This window comes from Manis pentadactyla, chromosome 7 (assembly GCF_030020395.1).
Source record: "Manis pentadactyla isolate mManPen7 chromosome 7, mManPen7.hap1, whole genome shotgun sequence".
Lineage (NCBI taxonomy): Eukaryota > Metazoa > Chordata > Mammalia > Pholidota > Manidae > Manis > Manis pentadactyla.
The window spans coordinates 1,659,328-1,683,331 of NC_080025.1; the positions used below are offsets into that span (position 1 = coordinate 1,659,328).

The 24,004-nt window shown below is 44.1% G+C and overlaps 1 protein-coding gene across 1 annotated transcript in view; it reads right to left on the minus strand.

Annotated features, from left to right (window-relative positions):
* Positions 1 to 24,004, minus strand: part of CSMD1 (CUB and Sushi multiple domains 1) — a 1,485,257-nt gene that overhangs the window by 321,976 nt on the left and 1,139,277 nt on the right. The window contains exon 12 of the mRNA XM_036898253.2: positions 9,888 to 10,000. Coding sequence (XP_036754148.2) covers positions 9,888 to 10,000 — 113 coding nt within the window. The remainder of the gene's footprint in view (positions 1 to 9,887; positions 10,001 to 24,004) is intronic.

Here is a 24,004-nt window from a genome sequence, read left to right on the forward strand (position 1 = left end):
CCCAGGGTTTGGGGCTCATGCAGCGCCAGGCTGGAGACCAGGGTGACACCGGGGGTGCGGCGTCCCGGCTGACGGGCACCAACATCTATGAAGGAGTGAGGATTTCGGGGGCTTCTGCAGGAGCCTGTGCTGAGCGCTGGCCTCCAAGTTGCCTAGAAATCGGTCTCCCTGTGGCTCGGGCTCTGCTCTGGATGCTGTTGCATGTTCCTCTGAGCACCCAACGAAGCGCCACCCCGGTGTGGTCCGGCCTCCCTCCTCCGTGGTGCCAGGCGCCCACACACCCGGCAGACGAGGGGTACGACCCTTGTCTCCCTCTGAGGCCACGGGAGGCAAACAGGGTGAGTGCCGGTGAAGAGGGCAGGGAGGGCAGGGAAGAGGTTAGACCGGCATAGAAATGAAGGATTTTAGAGGGAAGTCAAAACTAAACAGCTTACTTCCTAAAATACTTGACGGACCGAATTCCGTCTGCCTTTCCAGCGCATGGTGCGCCCCAGCACCCTGTTCTGTTGTCTCGTCTCTGCCCCGTTCCCCGGGCTCTGCAGCCCTTGCGCTGCCGCGGGGCGTCCCACCGGCTCCGGGCCACGGGAGAGCGTGGGCCACCCGGGCCCTGGGGCGACAGAGCAGGGCGGCGCGCCTGCGCTGGGGCTCCCGGACCATTTCCAAAGCCCGGAACGTCAAGGATGCAGCCGCGCCCTCGTCCGGCTCTGGCGGCATGCTCCCCGCGAGCTCCATGGGTGGTGGGCGAGTGGGGCGGCTGGCCGGGTAGGGGGAATCGGTTCTTATCCATAACCTTCCCTGGCTGTGGACATACACACTCAGAAAATCACCCATTTACTGCCGCCTTCCATGACCACGCGAACGTCCTGCCCATCGGTGGTGTCGCCCCAGTGTCAGCACGTGGCCCCCCGGCCCGAGCTTGCTTTCTAACAAGTCCCTCCTGTTCTCCGGGAAGATTTTGGGACTCTGCAGCATTTAAGCATCTGAGGTACTTCGTCACACGCTCTGTGCTATTTTGGTACGATTTTATAATGAACATTGTTGAATTGTTTCCTACTATACTGACAATCTGACTCTGTTCTCTTCTTATTTCCACCTTGACACTAAAATACTTCCAGGGGAAGGTTTTCATTAACAGAAAACAGTAACTTCTCCTTTTGCCTGCTAACCGCCTCTAGAGTTTGTTCCCCACAGAAACCAGTGTTTGCAGAACTGGCGATGTACGTCTTCTCTAGAGCTGGGGGAGGAGCCTGCACATGATCTGTGCCCAGCTCTCATCAGAGAAGAGGCAACTAAAGGCCAGAGTAAATTAGAGCAAATTGGAACAAAATGAAGGCTCAAGCCCAAGCCCTTCGCTGAGGCTCTGCCCCTGCAGGGTCCATCGCAGCCCCACCACCTTCTGGACCTTCCCCACCCCGCAGCCTGGCTTCCTCGGCAACAGGCTCTTGCTGCACTCACCCCCTTTTTGCTCACTCCTAGTTCCCAGTGAAAAGTCAACATGAATGGAGCTCTACATGCTAAGAGGTTAAAAAAATACATTAGAGAGAAACACACATGAGCTGAGTGCTGTGTGATGAAAGGGCACACCTGGCAGCGGAGCTGCGAGCGGACGAGGCCGACCCAGCAGTGCGGTGTGTCCGCAGGAAGGAGTGGCTCCATGCGTACCTTCCCAAACAGGAATGAAAAGTGCAATCCATTTTTAAATCAGCACAATTGAGTAATTCTAACAAGGACTCTGTTGAGATCACTAAAAATCCTCAAAGAAGCAGGAATATGGAAGAAAAAAATACAGAATGTGGAGAAAACAAAGGAAAAAATCTTTCCAGGAGAAGTGGATGCCACTGCATGTGACTCTAGAACCCCAGTGGTAAAGATGCCAGAGAATGTTACATCAAACACAGCGCACAGCGAGGTAGGAAGAGGGCCCATGTGGCTAGATGAAGTCTAGAAGTACACATTCCTAGTTTCAACGATTCCCCAGTACCATGTGTCATTCAGAAAGACACTCCCAGTTCTCTCTCCCCCGGCGCAAAGGTACAGATGGCAGGGGTCTGCCCAACACGTCTGCCGGAATGTTCCCGCTCTGGCTCAGGGCCCCGTGTATCTGACTGCGTCTTCCCTTAGCTTCCACTGAGACCGAGACACGCGGGAGGATAAAGGTTAAGATGGCAGAGGGAGTGCGGCTCAGGCTGATGGCCACTGGGCCTGGAGTTTAATGGCGAATTTCCACGTTAGAACCTAACGTTCTCCAGCATTGCCCCCCATGCTCTTCTTGCTCATACACACAGACAGATGCAAACACTTAATGACAGCCTTCCTCACATCTCGGAGAGGAAGTGTTATTTATGATTGACTCGTAAAGTGTAGCTCAGGAAGAAACAGAAACTTAGAGCAAAGGGTGCTCCTGATATACAATTTTCTGGGCCCACTGTGACCATTTGCATATAACACAAATTCTTCAACCCATTTGACAAAACATGAATAATTTTCTTAAGCTAGTGCTATGCCAGGATGCAGTTGTGCTGTTTTTATTTTGCTTTAATGGTATCCCGTGTTCATCCCACTGGTCTCCAGTTGGAGCAGCTGAAACCTGGTTGCGTCAGCTTGTAACCTATGGGAGAAAACAACGGTGACAAGATACACGCTGCCAGGGGACGGCAGCCTCAAATGGCCAAGTAGTAAAAATTTGGCTATTAAATGGTTTAAAACAAAAAAAAATCTAACCAAATTATAAGAATGTTTGCTTTCTGAATGTAATTTCTATATTACAGTATAGCTTATGTCATTTTTTAATTTCATGAAACAAGTCTCTGAGAAAATTCATACCCAAGAGTTCATATATACACTTATTTTTATATTCACCTCCACTAGTAGTCCCGGTAAGATTTAAGAGCACTAACTGATGAAGAAGTTTCTGATCTTTCAGCTAATTCCGCCAGCCTAGTTTTCACACACGTGGCCTCCATGCTCACCCGCAAGGTCGCGCGGATGCTGAGAGGAGCCTGTGGCGATGAGCCAGGCAGCGGCAGGAGCAGTTTCCCTCCCTCCTGAAGCTGGCTCTGTTCTAAGGCCTCTAACAGCTCTCGCTGGCCATACAATGATGGGTTAAAATGAGTCTTGACTTTTTGTGATTGGATTCCAAAGTAAAGAATTACCAACTCAAAGGAACCTACCAGTTCTCTTAGAGGCATCCATCCATGGATTTCTCTCATAACTCCTGTTGTTTATCACACACAAAAATGCTGCATAGTACAAAACCATGACTAATAAAAACTCTGCAACTCTAAACAGGCTTATTAGCTCTAAGCAAACCGACTGCGATTGCCAAACACCAACCATCTACTGAGCTTTGTGACCCAACAAGTTCATGCATTCACTCTATATAAACCCAGTCTTGCTGTAAATCTTATATTCTTCGAGAAAAAGAAATCTACTGGAAAAAATTCAGTGAATCACTATTTATAAATTGCTCCTAGAAAGAACAGTTTAAATTAGCCTCAACAGGTTTGGGTGATACATGTATGTGTGACATTATATGTATGTATAGACGTTATATCAATATATCTATCAGTATATATGTAGACATTACAAAATAAATATTCCAAAATTAGCCATTCCAATAAATACTCACTTAGGCTTGAATCATTTTATACTAATAAAAATGAAAATAATTCAACAAATGAAAAATAACCCAGTAAGAATTTGAAACACTGCAAGTTTATTCAAGAGAGGAAAATATTCAAAAAGGAAAACCAAAACCCCGAAGCTAACAACAAGGCAACTCTGACACCGATTTTGAGCTCACCTGCAGCCCCACATGCATGATGAACTTGCCCTCAGGAAGCCCCACAGGTGGCTACACCGCAGTGTGAGGCGCACGAGGGGCAGGCCCAGTGCAGAGAAGCAGCCCTCTGACATTAGGGCGCTTCAACAAGCAAGTGGGGCACCTGGAATTCAAGGGCGGTCCAGAGAACAGGAACTGAGCAGGCCTAATAAAGGGCGCCCACTCGTTTAGAGAGTGAGAGGGAAAGTGAGTGACCACAGAGGGGCTCAACCACTAGAGAGAGGCAGTGAAGCCACAAGTGGACGTGTCTGTCCACAACCAGAAACACCCTGTGCTGCCTGTCAATGTCTTTGCTAAAGTATACATGCTTGGTAATGTCTGACAGGGGATTTGCACAAAATTAAGGCAAACAGTTACCCGAAGCTCCTTCGTGGAGTTTTACCTTGTCTAGGATTTTAGGAATTGCTTACTCTGGCAGGTGCATTCCTGACTTTGTGCGGCATTTTAGCTTCATGCTAACAAGGCCAGGGTCGCCAGCGCACTTTCTATACGGTCCAGCAAATTTCCGTCTGTCCTGTGGGCACACACTGCACTCAGTTCCACTTGGGTCCTTTCAAATGTGTGCAATTACTCACACAGAGGACAAGGAAGAGTCTGTGCCTACAACTGAAGCAAATCCAACCATACAAGCAAGAGGCATTATACTAGTCATGGTTTTCCAGAGAAACAGTCTCAAAAGGGTGAACAGTGAGATAAATAGATGGACAGATAGATAGATCTGTCAAGAGAGCATTAAACAGAGCTGGCTCACCCCTTATGGGGACTGAGAAGTGCAGGCACAGGAGAACCTATGGAGACCCCAGAGGAGGAGGCAGGACCACCCTCTCCGAGGGCCAACAGAGAAGCTGACCCTCCCCCACAGGGCCCATTGCTCTCTCAGGCCTCCGACTGATTCACCCTCATTACGGAGGGCAACGTGCTTTACCAAGTCCACTAACTCAGATGTTAACCTCGTCCAGAAACATCCTCATAGACACACTCAGAAGATGTGTGGCCACCCCATGGTCCAGTCAAGCTGATCTATAAACATTAGCACCACAAGTACCTCAAAGATTTACAAGGTTGATGCTGAATCAGTGTTTCATTTACCAGGAGTGGCACAGAGATGCTGATGTGTAAGCTAAGCTGCACCCCTCTACCCACTGCAACACAGAGCAGCCCTTTCCACTCATCACAGACGCAGAGATGTTTATTTATCACAGGTGAAGGTGCCTCACCTGATCTTCACGCATCCCCGTTGCCAATGTTTTCACTGGACAAGGAGACAATTCAGTTTCTGGTATGAGGTAGTGATGCAGAACTTAAAAATTTTGCTGTCATAATTCTTAGCGTGAGCCTAAAATAGTTCTTGTTTTACTACATGGTGGCGCCTCACAGGGAACATTTCCTTTCATTTACCTCCTGCTAAAATTTAAATAGCTAAGGCAAATAACGGGAAACATGGTCTGTGGAAATGCAGTTCATCAACATGGGTGATGAATTCTAACTGAACATTAGTGTTGTGACTAAAAATGACCCAGAGTTAACCCACTTAACTGTAGACTGTGAAGCCATAAAGATGCAGGCCTATGAGCACCACAAACCCCTGGCTGCCAGGACAAACACCCGGCATTAGCCCTGCTGCTGCTGGCATCCTCAGCCCTGGAGGGGACGGCAGTCAGGGGCGTGCTCTTCCTCGGACTGAGAATAGTCATTTCTTCCCTTTCTCTTCTAGTGGATACAAATGATCCGCTGTGATATATATTGCATATTTTATTTTAGATGTATATAATCTCAGGCTGTATTAAATTATAGAATTTTAACAAGAATTCTGCTGTATTATTAAATCCATGATTGTTTTACAAGAAAAACAGTATTTCTGATCCCCAGGAGTCACTTTTGTAACTTACAATAAGAATTCTAAAGTGTAAGTGGAAAGCCTACTGAGTTTTCCATATATATTGTTCTGATAGTTATTACATTATGAATTATACATATATATGAATTACATATATATGAGTTATACCCGAGTTATATATATGATTTATGTATTTATAAATTATGGGTGTATACATGATAACTTTATGATTTACATATTTTATATACTCAGAATTTTATAGTTTGTTTAATAGAAGTATAGTACTAACATATACAGCTGTAGTATAATTATTTACACCATACATTTTTTTTCCTTTTGGGTTTTGGGATAGATTATTCTGGATTAAGTATTATCATGTGTAAAAAGATTTTAAACAAATCTCACCCCCCATTACTTGCTCAACATCTCATGTCTCTGTAAAGAGTTCTCATTTTTTAAACTTTGCATAATTTTTCCCATCCTTTTCTTACAGCAAATTATCAGCGAGCTCGTTCTCTCTCTCTCTTCAAAGATATATATAGTTATTTATATGCGTAAGATGATTTATTATTAGTTCATGTTTCTTTCTGTTCCTTCAGTCCCTGGGATTCTCCCGCTTTCCCCACTAGGCCTTGTGCTTCCCAGGGGCAGCTGGGGCTCCCCTGCACTTCCTCACCCTGGCCGCCGACGCGCAAACTCCTCTTACAAAGGAGAAGTCCACTGAGCCCCCTGCGTGGGCATCCTGAGTGCAGGCGAGAGGCGCGCATCTCAGATGGTCAGGGGCAGAAGCAAACAGAGAGAACCCAGACGCGCCCGAGAGGGAGGGCGTGGGTGATGGTGGTGCACAGGGGTGGCGTGGGCCCCAAAAGTTCTCCCCCGGGCCACTCCCCATCACTGTGTGTCTGAGGAGAGGCCAGCAGGGGGTCCACTAGGGAGCTGCTGGGAGGGGCGGCGGTGCCCAGCAGCTCAGACCACGGATGCCTCAGGGTAAGGAGCATGAGCCAAATGTCTGAGGAACCCAAAGCCTGTGAATCCCTCACAAAGCATAGGGAACCCTCAGCATCTTGGTAAGACAGAAGTAGACAGGTAAGGGGAGGTACGGGGCCGCTCCCATCATGCCTGAGATTACGTTCACTGCCACTTTGTTAGGACAGAGACTCCAAAGGAAATTCGATTTGACTTTAAAGTTAGATGGTGTGACATTTCTTGCACATCAATGTTTTTCTGCAGTTTGTAGACTAAGATTAAATGAAGCTTCAGGTTTGCTGTTAGAAGCATTGAAAATTCTAGAAGGGAAGGGAAGGAATTGTTAAAAGCTATTGTCTTTGAGCAAATCACCTGGCCAGGTCAGAAGGTGAAGAGAAGGGACACTTAAAATTCTTACATGTTCTACTATGAGCACTAATATTCATATAATGAAAAAAATATTACTTGTAGAGAAATCTCAAAATCAAAAAGGAAAATGTACATGCAAACAATAGTAGCATCTCTTACTCCATGTGCTACGGGTATTCCACGGTTTTAGTCATCCGAGGGACAGCAGGCTTGTGAAGCCGACGTCACTACTATCCAGCCCTACCCACCACCTCGCATACACGGGGTGAACACTTGTCCTGAGTGACCTACTGAGTGGCCAGCAGACCTGGTACTCTGCGTGGTCTGGCTTCTGAGCCTGTGTTCTTAACTGCTACACGATGTACTAGCTAAAATCATGTGATACTAAATCCTGTAACATTAAGCCACATGTAAATAGCAGCTATATCTATTTCTGACAACAGAATTCACAAACCACTATGGTTTAAGTCAAATGAAACGATTATTTATATTTTTGACGACCACCTTTACAAATGATTTTATCTCCAATTGCTAACATAATACATTACTCCGGGAGTACCAATTTCTAGAAAGACTTCCTTTCTCAATTTTTGAAATCCTCAAATCTTATGTTAGTTCTCTGTTTTAATTATCTTTTTAACTTCAGAATATCATTTTGTTTAAAGGTAATACGCAGCCTTGTGCCGGCAATCTCTCTGGGACTGATGGTCGTCCCCATTTCCATGGCAACTCAACCTGCAGCTATTAATAGACTACAGAGTCTAATACAGCAATGATGAGAGTTCAATGTAATTATAATTAACGCTGTATGGTCATTCAAACTGAAATAGGACACTTTTAAGAACATTTTCATTTTTACTGAGAATACTTACATCCCTTAACATTGAAGGATCATGATTTGGCAACTATGCCTGTCTCTCTAGTCCTCAGGAGACAAGCCCTGTGATGTGTGTCTTAATCCTGCTGGAGTGAATTTGCTGCGATTTGCCCTGTGGGGAAGCACTTGGTGTGTCCCCGATGCTTTCCGGTTTCGTCACAGGCAGCAGGTTGTACAGGCCATGGGGAAAGGATCACACCTCTCCCATGCTTTCTTGAATAACTGTAGTCATGTAGAAGTTCAACTAAAGGTTAAGTCTAAATATCCAAATGTCAGGAAGTAGTCAGCAACTATCTCTGCATTCTAGTCCTAGCCTTCAGATGGGATGTAGATACCATTTTTTCTTGCAGCATTTCTTGTTAAAAAGAGCCATCAATCCCCTGTCACCCCATGTTTCCAGTAAGGCGGAACTGGTCACACTTTCCAGGTGGGGACACTAATGCCAACCGGGTCCTTGGCACCCTGAGTGCAGCACCCAGGGCAGACAGCACAGCCACGCTGCGGTGTGTTCACACACACACCTGTGACACTGTCTCCCCTGTGCTAACTGTCTGGGGGTCAGCAGATGCTTTTTAATTGCCTGCCTCATTTGCTTGATAGGCAAACTTCTTGCTACCTGTTTTCGGTTCATGAATACTCTATACAGTACAAACCTGGAAAACAAGACCACTGTCTCTGTATGTAAGAAAATTGAAGTAAAATAAAAGAAACTAAAATCCTGATTCTTCAGATCTGTGTTGCTGGTTTTCACCTATATACACACACATCTGTCATGTGAAACGTTATCGTGAACTCAGTCATCAATGAGGGAACCAGTAAGATAGGCTGAAAAATGTTTCAAAGGAGAGACCAAAGCACACACACATGGACAGTGAGAAAACAGAAATGAGTCTGCCAGTAGAGGCACCAGCCAGTGCATCTCCTCCACACAGGACTCACTTGCAGTTCTATGGCCAGGAACCACCTTCATGGCTATCAGTTTTCTACAACTTCCCGAATCGCAATAGCGCACAGTTAAGTGAAAAGGCGAGACCAGGACAGAAATCAGTTAACCAGGAAGAATGTGCAAGACATTGAAAAGATAACTGGTAATTTTTTTGCCACAGGTCAGTTTCATAATTTTTCCTCACAACAACTTACAAATAAGTTCATTATTAATTTTTCACAGTTCCCCTACAGTCGAACAATCCAAATGGAATAATCACCATTTTTACTGCATGACAATACTTCCCAAATGGCTAGTTCCCTAGAATTCTGAAACTTTGCTTATGGAAAGAACCTAAGCATGGTTAAAAGATTCCTGTTCCATAGGAGCCCCTCCCCGATGAGACGGTGCAGGTGCAGCGGTGTGGCGAGACCACTGTCAGAGTCCCACCGTAAGCCTGGGTCCCCGGCTGCTGAGCAAGCAGAGGGGTCAGGGCAGCTCACTGTTCACAGGGCTGGTGGCGGCTCCTCGGAGATGAGCCAACTTCTCCCAGAACCGTAGCCCTGAAACCGGGTTCACATCTTCCCTACACGAGTACCTGGTAGTAGTGTTGTCTTCTAATTTCACACAGATTTCACCATCTTCCACCAAGAACACACAGGCATTTGTATACGATGTTGTATATAACAGAGCTTAACTGAATGGATGCCACTCAAATCTATGCTTTGCTCACGTTCCCCTTATTTATAAGCAAAAAACTCCATCTCAGGAAGCAGAACCATGATCCCCGAGACCCATAAGTCTGCACATCTTTCACAGCTTACGTTTTATTCTTAGTCTTCACATTTGACAGAATAATGGCATGCAGCATGGCCAACCAAGCTTTCAAAATGTTAAAAATTCTTTGCAAAAAAGGACTATTAAGTGGGACTTTAAGGAAGGTGCAAATAATGAGTCCCTGTTTTTTTAAACACTGTTCTGCCATATCAGTTTTATTTGTATCTCACACACCCCAAATGGACCTTGCCCTCTGCAGGAATGCTAGTTTAACGCTGGCAGTGTGTGGCCATACCTTGGTAAACAGCTTTAAATCCTGGTGAGGCAATGCTATCGTCAGACTGCAGATGTAGCCACATCTGGTTGCTCATGCTCACGATCAGGTCAGGAACACTGGAGCCAGTCAGTCTGCACACATGAGAAAGGTCAAGACATTACTTAAGTCACCAAACACCCCTATTTCTACCTTGAAGGAGGGTCTCGCTGCTTAAACAAACAAACTTTAAACGTATGTGTTTGTGTGTGTGTATAACAAGACCCTCCCTTCAAAGAACCAACAGCCATTTGCAATTTATGTTCATATTAAGCCTCAATATCACTGTTATTTTACAGTAATTACTGTATAACTACAAGTGTGTGTCTCTGATTTTAAAAATTGAGTTAGGGAGACCAAGCACCCCATCGGTCTGGAACTGAAGTCCTTCCAGGTGGACTTCGGAGCTGGAAACACCACAGTTGGTCATCCCTAAGCGAGGGTGGCAGGCCCGACTGCTTGCGGTCATGCACCCCCGTCAACCGAGGACACCTAAGCTGAGAAACGCTCTGGTTCCTTCACAAAACGCTTGGATAGTCTAGTCTGGAATTATCATGCACCTTAACCACAAAAGCTCATTTAAAAAATATATCACAGGATGAAGTATTATTCAGGGCTAAGAAGAAATGAGCTATCGAGCCCTGAACAGATATGAAGGAGCCTTGAATGCACATCACTGAGTGAAAGGAGCCTCAAGAGGCCACAGGCCACGAGACTCCAACTCTGGGGCATGACTGTGGGGACAGTGAGTCAGGGGTTGCCGTGGATTAATGGGAGGGAGGGATGAATAGGAAGAGCTAGAATTCTTAGGGCAGTGACACTGCTCTGTGAGCCTGTAAAGAAAGCCACAGGCCCAAGAGCAACCCGCCTGTGTGGACAAGGCCACCAAACCAGGCCCGATGCCTAGGCTCCCCAGAAGGGCAGCTTCATGTGGTGGTCCGGAATGGTTTGGCAGCACCAGTGGGCAGCGTGCCACGGGGTTCCTCCTCTCCTGCCGGTGACACGAGGTGCCTGGGCCAGGAGACGCCTTGCATCCCCCAGGGCTGTGGCCCGGCCTGCAGCAACCCTCCTCCCTTCAGCTCGTGAGTCTCCTCCACCTCCTTCCTGCACACCCCTCCAGCTCCCGGCATGTCCCTACTCGCTGCAGGGGATGCTGCCTGACGCAGATAGATTAATAAAGCCGCTCAGGTCTTCAAATTTACTCAGTTGATTTTTTTTTAAACATCACTACAGTGGTGGATCCACATGATCACACATCTATCCAAACCACAGAAAGTGCATCACCAAGTGACCCGAAGGTAGACTGTGGGCTCTGGCTGACGGTGACATGTCCATGCAGGTTTCTCAATCATAACAAACACGCCATCTGGTGGGGGACTTGGGTAGTGGGGGATGTGCATGTTGGGGGGCAGAGGGCATATGGAAACACATATGCATGTGTGTATATACACCCAAGATAACCATTTGTTAAGAGACAAGAATGTCATGCATAGGTGACACAGATCTAGGACTTTCCTTCTGTACCCTCCCTTTAATTGGCTATGAACCTAAAACTGTACTAAAAATATTTATATATACAAAAACCAAAGGTGACAAATTAGAAGAACACTGACAAGAATAAAAGCATGCATAGATAAAATGGATTTGCCAAGTTCACTGAAGTTTCCCTGCACATATTAATGTTCAAGAGGCACCAAATGGAAGTTTCAATGAAACATTTGTTGTATATTAACAAAGCAGTCACATAACGGCCGCTGTCAGACAGTTAAATCGAATCCACTGACTGAACTCAACATGCTGACAGAAAAGCATGTTGAAGCAGAAAAAGTGGAAGAAAAAAAATCAATTCAACCCAAATGTCTCTAATCAAATAGGAAGCTTTGCTTTCAGTGGAGTATGAGCTCGTGGCGCGGCCCCTCGGTCAGCTCCTCAGCGGGACCGTGGAGCACCAGCTCTTCCGGGGAGGGCGGCCAGCAGCCACTGCACATGAGGTGATCATGCAGGGGACACAGACTGCAGAGGGCAGCTGTTTCGCTGAGTGATGGGCAGAGACTAAACACATCTCTTCTCGAACATTTTTGTTGGAAAGATTGTTCTTCCATGAGTGGTTGTTGTATTTGCTTGTGTGACTTGAAGAGACCTTTTCTTCCCTGTGCATGCATTTTACTGAAGCATACAGCACCACAAAGTGCAGAGGTCATGAATGTCTAGCACTGACAGCTACTCTGAGTTACGATTATAAAGCTGTAACAATATTTTTCTTCCCTTCACGGAAGCTTTATCCAATCTTTTACTTTCAACAATCGTGTGTTTGTATATGTCACGTTTGTCTCTTGTAAACATCACATAATTATATTCTATGATTCTAATTAATTTTATTTATATAACTTTTCTAATTGGAGAGTTTTCCTTTTATTTAGAATGTAGTTAATGATAAAGTTCACTTTCTCCTGTTCTTCCCTTTTGAGTAGCCAATTATTTTGTAATGATCCCTTTTATCTAACAGCTTATTTCTTTTACCCAGCACTTCAAAGATGCTATTCTGTTGTCTTCTCACTTCTTTTGTTTATCTTGAGAGGCTTTCCATCAATCTTATACTTGATCTTGTGAAAATGCCATTTCCTTGTTTATGCTGGTTCTGAGATCTTTTCATGCTCTGTTTTTCCAGCAGATTTATTATAATGTGCCAGGCTGAGGTTTTCCTGGATTTTCCTTACTGGCTTGAAGAATTTCTTGAATCTCTATCTTGATGTCTTCTGTCAATACTGGAAAATTCTTGGTGATCATGTCTCTAAATATTATGCCCCATTTTTTATCTTTCATTCTTCTGGAACTCCAATTATTTACACACACACACACACACAAAAAAAACACACACACACACACAAACACACAAAAAAATTTTCCTGATCCAGTCTGAATATTTTCCACTAAATTATCTTCTTGTTCAACCCATATATATTGAGTTAATTATAGCAGATATTGTATTTTGCAATGCTTACATGTCAAATGGATTTGTTGTCACAGATTACAGTTTTCTTGCACAATTCTTCATCACTTCAATTATTTTCTTAAACATATGGGTCATAATTAATTATCAAAATCCCTGTGTGAAAACTGCAATTTCTGGATATCTTGTTCTGTTCCTATTGTCCATTTTTTGGTTTGAGCACTGGGCGCTTTCTGGACATTCCAGGTCACTTTTGATTGAACGACAGACTTTGTCTATAAACCACTGAAGCAGCTCTGTGTGTTGCTGCCTGCCTTCTGGGACGATTCCCCTTCTAGCCGCCAGAGTGGTCCCCCTGTTCTGTTCAGTCACGAAGATTTAAGGCTGCAATCAGGCATGCTGGTTTCGAGGGCTCACCGCTTCTTATACCACAACGCAGAAAATATGGCATTTATAAGTAAATCTCCTCCTTGGAAAGACAGGTCCTGGATACCTATCTCTGTCTCTTTACCACTGTGAAAATTCCCAGGGTTTGGCTTAGCTTCATAAACCATTAACAGCAGATTTCTGCTTGGTTTCTTTGCTTCTTTCTTTTGGGAGAGAAGCCGTCTTATCTGGGGAGCCAGCTTTCTATGGCCTTCTCCCTTTGTGTTGGAACTCCCAACTGTCCCATGCACCTTGTGTTCCAATCATACTGGCCTGTTTTAGCCATCCTCCAAAAACACTCACCAGGGTGCTGGCAAGCATTAAAATCACTGCCTAGATCGCCCATTCTTCCTGGACAACTGAAAGCTCTCAGAGACTCTGAAAGTTCTGACCAGGCATCTCTTAACTCCCTTACGTAACGTGAGGATGTTTTTCTCTAGGTCTTTCTTTCTAGAACCCTGCATTACCTCATTTAAGACAAAGTTGTCAGAGTCCCAGAAGGAGAAGAGAAAGGCAGTGGAGCCAAAAGGGCATCTGAAGAAATAATTGCTGAAAACTCCCCAAATTTGATGAAATCCATAAACCTATAGTTCTAAGAAACACAGTGAACATTAAACAGAATAAAACCAAACAAATCCATGCTAAGACTTAGATTTTTGCAACCAGAGACAACGAATTGACCGGCAGGAACGCCGGCGGATTTCCTGATGGCAGAAGGAAGTGTCACAAAATGTTTCAGGTTTCCAAAGAGAAGAACTGTCAACCATGAATTCTATATCCAGTGAATGGACTGCTCAGAACTGAGAAAAATTCTCAAACAAGGAGTCTATTGCTAGGAAACCTACCTTTAGTGATTTGTTGAAGGAAGTTCTTCAAAATGAAAAGAAATAGTAACAGGAGAGATGTGGAGCATCAGGAAGGAGTGAGGAGCAAAGGACCAGGCAGAAATGTGAATTGTGAAGCACATTAATCTTTCCTAGTGAGTTCTACATACTGTATTGAACGGCTAAACAAAAATTATAACATCCTCTGATACTCACGAGAATGGTATTTAAAATTTGGGGAGCTAAATGGAAGTGAGGTTTTACAGTTCATTCGAACTGGCCAATGTTGATACTAGTGGTTGTAGGACAAATACTGGCCATATAAATGTCTGTGTGCAGATCCCTGGTGCCTGTGAATGTTATTTTATATGGCAATGATGTTACAAATATGTCTGGATTAAGCATCTTCAGGTGGGGAGATTACACTGGATTACCTAGATGGGCCTAAGTGCCATTGCCAATGTCCTTGTAAGAGGGAGGCAGAGGGAGATTCGGACAGAAGCCAACAATGTGAGCTTGAAGACAGGGACTGATGTGATGGGGCCACAAGCCAAGAAAAGCCAGCACCAACTAAAAGCCAGAAGAACCCAGAGACACGCTCTCCCAGAGAGCTTCCGCCGGCAGCTTGATTTTGGTCCAGTGAAACCGATGTTGTGTTTCTGGCTCCCAGCACCATGACACTACAAACTTCTGTGGTTTTAAGCCACCAAGTCTGTCATAACTGGCTACAGTGACAGCAGGAGAGCCACGCATCCGTAGACTGTTCAAAGCTACACGTGCATGTTTTAACACCCAGAGTAACTGCTTTGAAAACTCTACAGATACATTTAAAGACACTAGAAATAAATCATGATGGAATCCTGACAAAACAGAACAAAAAAACCAAAATGTACTTATAGAATTAAAGGAGAATTAATTTTGCCATTAAGGTTAATGTCAAAAACATATGATACAAACTCAATGACTGATGAATCATAAAAAAGTAATCCTTGCCCTTCAGGTATAAAGAGAGGCATGGGTCCTTGAGAAAACAGTGGCAGTGAGTCAGTGGTGCTGCGATACCGGGCAGAGCAGCTGGGAAACACCTCAGCTTGTCTGTATCCCACGTGGCAGCTGCTGCAGTTGGGCCACGCTTCCCATGGGGCCTATGTCTTCTCCTCTGCAGGCAGGGTGTGCGACCCCCGACGGCAACATCCTGCAGCCCCAGGGTCCCGGGTCAGCTTGCTTTCCCAGAGAGTCCTGAGATGGCTGGTGCCCCTGGGGTCTGTCTCCCTGGGCCGTTGGAGCCGAGCCGAGCCACTGTGCAGTCTCCAAAGAGGGGCCCACCTGTGTGAGGGCCCAGTGATGTAATGAGGGCTGGCAGCCCTGCCTTCTCCACCTACTGGCCACTTCCCAGTCCTCATGGTTACCCTTTTCGGAGCCCTACTGCGATGTCTGAATTTCAATACTTTTCAAAGAATCAAGCAAGAAAGCTTCCAGATACAGAGGCAGAGAAAGGGAAGCTAACATTGGATAAGGTTTAAGTGGAGAACAGAGCTGCATCACTCGAGTCTACCACGTGTCCAGCTTGTGGGCAAACCATTATGAGAACAATGTGGAGAAAAACAGCTCTGAGCATGTGACTCGAGAGCTTCAGGAACCTGGGGAGTACACTTGATTTCTAATGTCAAAAATGCATTTTGATCTGAAGAGCATTTAAGTGGCTATCTTTATGTGCTACTTGTCACATAAACTGCTCAAGCCTTTCTCCAAAGCACGGAGGTATACAGTGATTGACTCCTCTGATAGTATCAAAGACAGAAGTATGGAAACATCAGCTTTAGTGTTTGCTTTTTTATGGCTGTTCTACAAACTTTTAATAGAAAGACAGTGCTGCCCTTCGGCAGCCAGGACCTGCAGCGGTGGGAGGAGGGCGTCAGAGCCACACAGCACAAGGACCGGGGCAACATCTACAGCAAACACAGACTCCCTGACACTAGCTCTTCATCTCCTGAGAGGGATGCACCTTCCAAGTGTGTGACCTGTGCCTGCAATCCCCAGGACATCTGATTTCATGCAGTCTCCCAGCCACCAACTGCTAATAACCACTAAGGCCAGAGGGAAGCCACAAAGGGTGACATCTGCAGATACAGCTCTTCCACAAATCAAATTTGAGAAAATTATCAATATATATTCTTGGAAAGAGCTCAATAGAGATTTGTAAAGCAAATAACTTTGTTTAAAGCTTGTCATTCTGCAAAAATAACCTGGGTAAATTCACCCATCTTTTGGGAAGCTTAGACTAGTAAAAGAATCCCCTACCATTTCTTTTGGCACCAAGAAAGTAAAGAAACTAAAAAGCTATTAACAGAAATCAGAAATTTTAAAACCATATTTAGGATGAGCCAACTAGGCTCACTTTCCAAATTTTTCCTTAAAATCCAGACTAGAGAGGGAGGGGCGGAAGATGGCGGCGTGAGTAGAGCAGCGGAAATCTCCTCCCCAAACCGCATAGATCTATGAAAATATAACAAAGACAACCCTTCCTAGAATAAAGACCAGAGGACACAGGACAATATCCAGACCACATCCGCACCTGAGAGAACCCAGCGCCTCGCGAAGGGGGTAAGATACAAGCCCCGGCCCCGCGGGAGCCGAGCGCCCCTCCCCCCCAGCTCCCGGCGGGAGAAGAGCAGGCAGAGCGGGAGGGAGACGGAGCCCAGGACTGCCGAGCACCAGCCCCAGCCATCCGGGCCAGAGTGCAGGGCCCTCGATACTGCGAAAACAGGGCAGCAAGAACAGTGAGCAGGCACTGGAGGCTGGGCGACAGAGGGCATAAGAAAAGCGCGCGACCATTTTTTTTTTTTTTTGCTTTTTTGCTGTTTTGTTTGGCGAGCGCTTTTTGGAAGTCTTAAAGGGAAAGGGACCCCAATACTAGGGAAACAGGGCAGAAAGACCGGTGAGCAGAGGCCTGAGGCTGGCACCGGAGAATAAAGAAAAACGAACGACCACCTTTTTTTTTTTTTTTTTTAATTAAACACTTTTTTTTCTTTTCTTTTTTTTTTTTTTTTGGTGGTCGTTGTTTTGTTTTGGCGGGTGCTTTTTGGAAGTCTTAAAGGGGCAGGGCGGGTCACTTAATCCAGAGGTAGGAAATCCGGGATCTCTGGGCACCCTAACCCCTGGGCTGCAGGGAGCAGGGAGGCCCCTTACGGAGATAAATAGCCTCCCAGCAGCTCCTGCTCCAACGCGACTCCACCATTTTGGAGTAGCTGCCCGAACAAGGCCACGCCCACAGCAACAGCGGAGATTAACTCCATAGCAGCCGGGCAGGAAGCAGAAGCCCTGTCTGCGCGCAGCTGCGCAGCACAAGCCACTAGAGGGCGCTGTTCTCCCAGGAGAGGAGGGCCACAAACCAACAAGAAGGGAAGTCCTTCCAGCCGTCACTCGTCCCAGTTCTGCAGACTATTCCTATCACCATGAAAAGGCAAAGCTACAGGCAGACAAAGATCACAGAGACAACACCAGAGAAGGACACAGACCTAACCAGTCTTCCTGACAGAGAATTCAAAATAAGAATCATAAACATGCTGACAGAGATGCAGAGAAATACGCAAGAGAAATGGGATGAAGTCCGGAGGGAGATCACAGATGCCAGAAAGGAGATCGCAGAAATGAAACAAACTCTGGAAGGGTTTATAAGCAGAATGGATAGGATGCAAGAGGCCATTGATGGAATTGAAACCAGAGAACAGGAACGCATAGAAGCTGACATAGAGAGAGATAAAAGGGTCTCCAGGAATGAAACAATATTAAGAGAACTGTGTGACCAATCCAAAAGGAACAATATTATAGGGGTCCCAGAAGAAGAAGAGAGAGGAAAAGAGATGGAAAGTATCTTAGAAGAAATAATTGCTGAAAACTTCCCCACGCTGGGGGAGGAAGTAATCGAACAGACCACGGAAATACACAGAACCCCCAACAGAAAGGATCCAAGAAGGGCAACACCAAGACACATAATAATTAAAATGGCAAAGATCAAGGACAAGGAAAGAGTGTTAAAGGCAGCTAGAGAGAAAAAGGTCACCTATAAAGGAAAACCCATCAGGCTAACGTCAGATTTCTCAACAGAAACCCTACAGGCCAGAAGAGAATGGCATGATATATTTAATACAATGAAACAGAAGGGCCTTGAACCAAGGATACTGTATCCAGCACGACTATCATTCAAATATGACGGTGGGATTAAACAATTCCCAGACAAACAAAAGCTGAGGGAATTTGCTTTCCACAAACCACCTCTACAGAACATCTTACAGGGACTGCTCTAGATGGGAGCATTCCTAGAAAGAGCACAGCACAAAACACCCAACATATGAAGAATCGAGGAGGAGGAACAAGAAGGGAGAGAAGAAAAGAATCTCCAGACAGTGTATATAACAGCTCAATAAGCGAGCTAAGTGAGGCAGTAAGATACTAAAGAGGCTAACCTTGAACCTTTGGTAACCACGAATTTAAAGCCTGCAATGGCAATAAGTACATATCTTTCAATAGTCACCCTAAATGTTAATGGGTTGAATGCACCAATCAAAAGACACAGAGTAACAGAATGGATAAAAAAGCAAGACCCATCTATATGCTGCTTACAAGAAACTCACCTCAAACCCAAAGACATGTACAGACTAAAAGTCAAGGGATGGAAAAACATATTTCAAGCAAACAACAGCGAGAAGAAAGCAGGGGTTGCAGTACTAATATCAGACAAAATAGACTTCAAAACAAAGAAAGTAACAAGAGATAAAGAAGGACACTACATAATGATAAAGGGCTCAGTCCAAAAAGAGGATATAACCATTCTAAATATATATGCACCCAACACAGGAGCACCAGCATATGTGAAACAAATACTAACAGAACTAAAGGGGGATATAGACTGCAATGCATTCATTCTAGGAGACTTCAACACACCACTCACCCCAAAGGATAGATCCACTGGGCAGAAAATAAGTAAGGACACGGAAGCACTGAACAACACAGTAGAGCAGATGGACCTAATAGATATCTATAGAACTCTACATCCAAAAGCAGCGGGATATACATTCTTCTCAAGTGCACATGGAACATTCTCCAGAATAGACCACATACTAGGCCACAAAAAGAGCCTCAGAAAATTCCAAAAGATTGAAATCCTACCAACCAACTTTTCAGACCACAAAGGCATAAAACTAGAAATAAACTGTACAAAGAAAGCAAAGAGGCTCACAAACACATGGAGGCTTAACAACACGCTCCTAAATAATCAATGGATCAATGACCAAATCAAAATGGAGATCCAGCAATATATGGAAACAAATGACAACAACAACACTAAGCCCCAACTTCTGTGGGACACAGCAAAAGCAGTCTTAAGAGGAAAGTATATAGCAATCCAAGCGTATTTAAAAAAGGAAGAGCAATCCCAAATGAATGGTCTAATGTCACAATTATCGAAATTGGAAAAAGAAGAACAGATGAGGCCTAAGGTCAGCAGAAGGAGGGACATAATAAAGATCAGAGAAGAAATAAATAAAATTGAGAAGAATAAAACAATAGCAAAAATCAATGAAACCAAGATAGAGCTGGTTCTTCGAGAAAATAAACAAAATAGATAAGCCTCTAGCCAGACTTATTAAGAAGAAAAGAGAGTCAACACAAATCAACAGTATCAGAAATGAGAAAGGAAAAATCACAACGGACCCCACGGAAATGCAAAGAATTATTGGAGAATACTATGAAAACCTATATGCTAACAAGCTGGGAAACCTAGGAGAAATGGAAAACTTCCTAGAAAAATATAACCTTCCAAGATTGACCCAGGAAGAAACAGAAAATCTAAACAGACCAATAACCAGCAACGAACTTGAAGCAGTAATCAAAAAACTACCAAAGAACAAAATCCCCGGGCCAGATGGATTCACCTCGGAATTTTATCAGACGTACAGGGAAGACATAATACCAATTCTCCTTAGAGTTTTCCAAAAAATAGAAGAGGAGAGGATACTCCCAAACTCATTCTATGAAGCTAACATCACCCTAATACCAAAACCAGGCAAAGACCCCACCAAAAAAGAAAACTACAGACCAATATCCCTGATGAATGTAGATGCAAAAATACTCAACAAAATATTAGCAAAACGAATTCAAAAATACATCAAAAGGATCGTGCACCATGACCAAGTGGGATTCATCCCAGGGATGCAAGGATGGTACAACATTCGAAAGTCCATCAACATCATCCACCACATCAACAAAAAGAAAGACAAAAACCACATGATCATCTCCATAGATGCTGAAAAAGCATTTGACAAAGTTCAACATCCATTCATGATAAAAACTCTCAGCAAAATGGGAATAGAGGGCAAGTACCTCAACATATTAAAGGCCATTTACGATAAACCCACAGCCAACATTATATTGAACAGCGAGAAACTGAAAGCTTTTCCTCTGAGATCGGGAACTAGACAGGGATGCCCACTCTGTCCACTGTTATTTAACATAGTACTGGAGGTCCTAACCACGGCAATCAGACAAAACAAGGAAATACAAGGAATCCAGATTGGTAAAGAAGAAGTTAAACTGTCACTATTTGCAGATGACATGATACTGTACATAAAAAACCCTAAAGACTCCACCCCAAAACTACTAGAACTGATATCGGAATACAGCAAAGTTCCAGGATACAAAATCAACACAGAAATCTGTGGCTTTCCTATATACTAACAATGAACCAACAGAAAGAGAAATCAGGAAAACAACTCCATTCACAATTGCATCAAAAAAAATAAAATACCTAGGAATAAACCTAACCAAAGAAGTGAAAGACTTATACTCTGAAAACTACAAGTCACTCTTAAGAGAAATTAAAGGGGACACTAACAGATGGAAACTCATCCCATGCTCGTGGCTAGGAAGAATTAATATCGTCAAAATGGCCATCCTGCCCAAAGCAATATACAGATTTGATGCAATCCCTATGAAACTACCAGCAACATTCTTCAATGAACTGGAACAAATAATTCAAAAATTCATATGGAAACACCAAAGACCCCGAATAGCCAAAGCAATCCTGAGAAAGAAGAATAAAGTACGGGGGATCTCACTCCCCAACTTCAAGCTCTACTATAAAGCCATAGTAATCAAGACAATTTGGTACTGGCACAAGAGCAGAGCCACAGACCAATGGAACAGACTAGAGAATCCAGACATTAACCCAGACATATATGGTCAATTAATATTTGATAAAGGAGCCATGGACATACAATGGCGAAATGACAGTCTCTTCAACAGGTGGTGCTGGCAAAACTGGACAGCTACATGTAGGAGAATGAAACTGGACCATTTTCTAACCCCATATACAAAAGTAAACTCAAAATGGATCAAAGACCTGAATGTAAGCCATGAAACCATTAAACTCTTGGAAGAAAACATAGGCACAAACCTCTTAGACATAAACATGAGTGACCTCTTCTTGAACATATCTCCCCGGGCAAGGAAAACAACAGCAAAAATGAGTAAGTGGGACTATATTAAGCTGAAAAGCTTCTGTACAGCAAAAGACACCATCAATAGAACAAGAAGGATCCCTACAGTATGGGAGAATATATTTGAAAATGACACATCCGATAAAGGCTTGACGTCCAGAATATATAAAGAGCTCACACGCCTCAACAAACAAAAAACAAATAACCCAATTAAAAAATGGGCAGAGGAACTGAACAGATAGTTCTCCAAAAAAGAAATACTGATGGCCAACAGACACATGAAAAGATGCTCCACATCGCTAATTATCAGAGAAATGCAAATTAAAACTACAATGAGGTATCACCTCACACCAGTAAGGATGGCTGCCATCCAAAAGACAAACAACAACAAATGTTGGCGAGGCTGTGGAGAAAGGGGAACCCTCCTACACTGCTGGTGGGAATGTAAGTTAGTTCAACCATTGTGGAAAGCAGTATGGAGGTACATCAAAATGCTCAAAACAGACTTACCATTTGACCCAGGAATTCCACTCCTAGGAATTTACCCTAAGAATGTAGCAATCAAGTTTGAGAAAGACAGATGCACCCCTATGTTTATTGCAGCACTATTTACAATAGCCAAGAATTGGAAGCAACCTAAATGTCCATCGATAGATGAATGGATAAAGAAGATGTGGTACATATACACAATGGAATACTACTCAGCCATAAGAAAAGGGCAAATCCAATCATTTGCAGCAACATGGATGGAGCTGGAGAGTATTATGCTCAGTGTAACAAGCCAAGCGGAGAAAGAGAAATACCAAATGATTTCACTTATCTGTGGACTATAAGAACAAAGGAAAAACTGAAGGAACAAAACAGCAGCAGAATCACAGAACTCAAGAATGGACTAACAGGTACCAAAGGGAAAGGGACTGGGGAGGATGGGTGGGTAGGGAGGGATAAGGGGGGGAGAAGTAGGGGGGTATTAAGATTAACATGCATGGGGGGGTAGGAGAAAAGGGAGGGCTATACAACACAGAGAAGGCAAGTAGTGATTCTACAACATTTTGCTATGCTGATGGACAGTGACTGTAAAGGGGTTTATAGGGGAGACCTGGTATAGGGGAGAGCCTAGTAAACATAATATTCGTCATGTAAGTGTAGATTAGTGATACCAAAAACAAAGCAAAAAAAAAAGGGCAGTTCCTGTGTGGTAACCTCCAACGAGTTCTACACAAGGGTATAAAGGGCATATAAAAGTGTAGGCAAAGGGTCTGTTTGTGTTTATACAGAGGATCAAAGCCTAATTGGGCTACCCCGAAAATGAACTAAGATACGATATGAAAAAGAACTTCCAACATCTGCACTCTCTGGAAGACTCATGCCAGAAGATGATCATCAAAAAACCCCAACAAAGATCCACGCACTGCTACAGCTGTAGATGCACTCATCCCACCAGTTCCTGGACTTGCCATGGGAATGAGGAAGGAGGTATCTAAGCTGGCCTGTGCATACAGTAAAACAACAAATTTGACTGGATCTATACTGTTAGAACTCACCCAAGAATTTGGAGAAGTGCAAATTGTAGCGCTCCAAAGTCTTACAACTACAGACTATTTACTGTTAAAAGAACATATGGCATGTGAACAGTCCCCAGGAATGGGTTGTTTTAATTTGTCTGATTTCTCTCAGACTGTTCAAGTTCAGTTGGACAATATCCACCATATCATAGATAAGTTTTCACAAATGCCTAAGGTGCCTAACTGGTTTTCTTGGTTTCACTGGAGATGGCTGGTAATTACAGATATGCTTTGGTTATGTAACTATACTCCTATTATGTTAATGTGTGTGCGCAATTTAAGTTGTAGCTTAAAACCTATCCATGCTGAAGTTACTCTACAAGAAGATATGTCAAAGAAATAATCAATCTTCCCATGTTTTCTTCCGCCTGCTACTTCTATAGCTTTTCTTCCTTCCTAATAACAACCCTTAAATAGAATTCGTGCCTCATATCAAATTTACCGACTATCATAATTCTTCCAAGTGGTAAAGATACCTCAAGACAAATGCTGGGCATAGAAGCCACAGGGCATAAATATGCAAAGAAGTAAAAAGCTAACCTTTTCAAACAATAAGGCTTCTCTCTCACTTACCAACTTCACATTTCCCTGTATGGTCCCGGAAGATGACTGGTTAGCCAGAGACGGGTAAGATTCCTCAAGGGAGGAACAACCTAAGACAGGCACAGTCGCAGGGGGGCCATCAGGTGAGAAATTGGGGATCAACAGAGGTGAGGCTTAGAACCTCACCCCCCCGTTCTGAGAGAAATCTTCTGCATACGTGGATGTTTTATTGCCCTGGTCTAGCTTGGATTAACACATAGTCTACAGGCACACACCTGATCATCTACATTTGCTC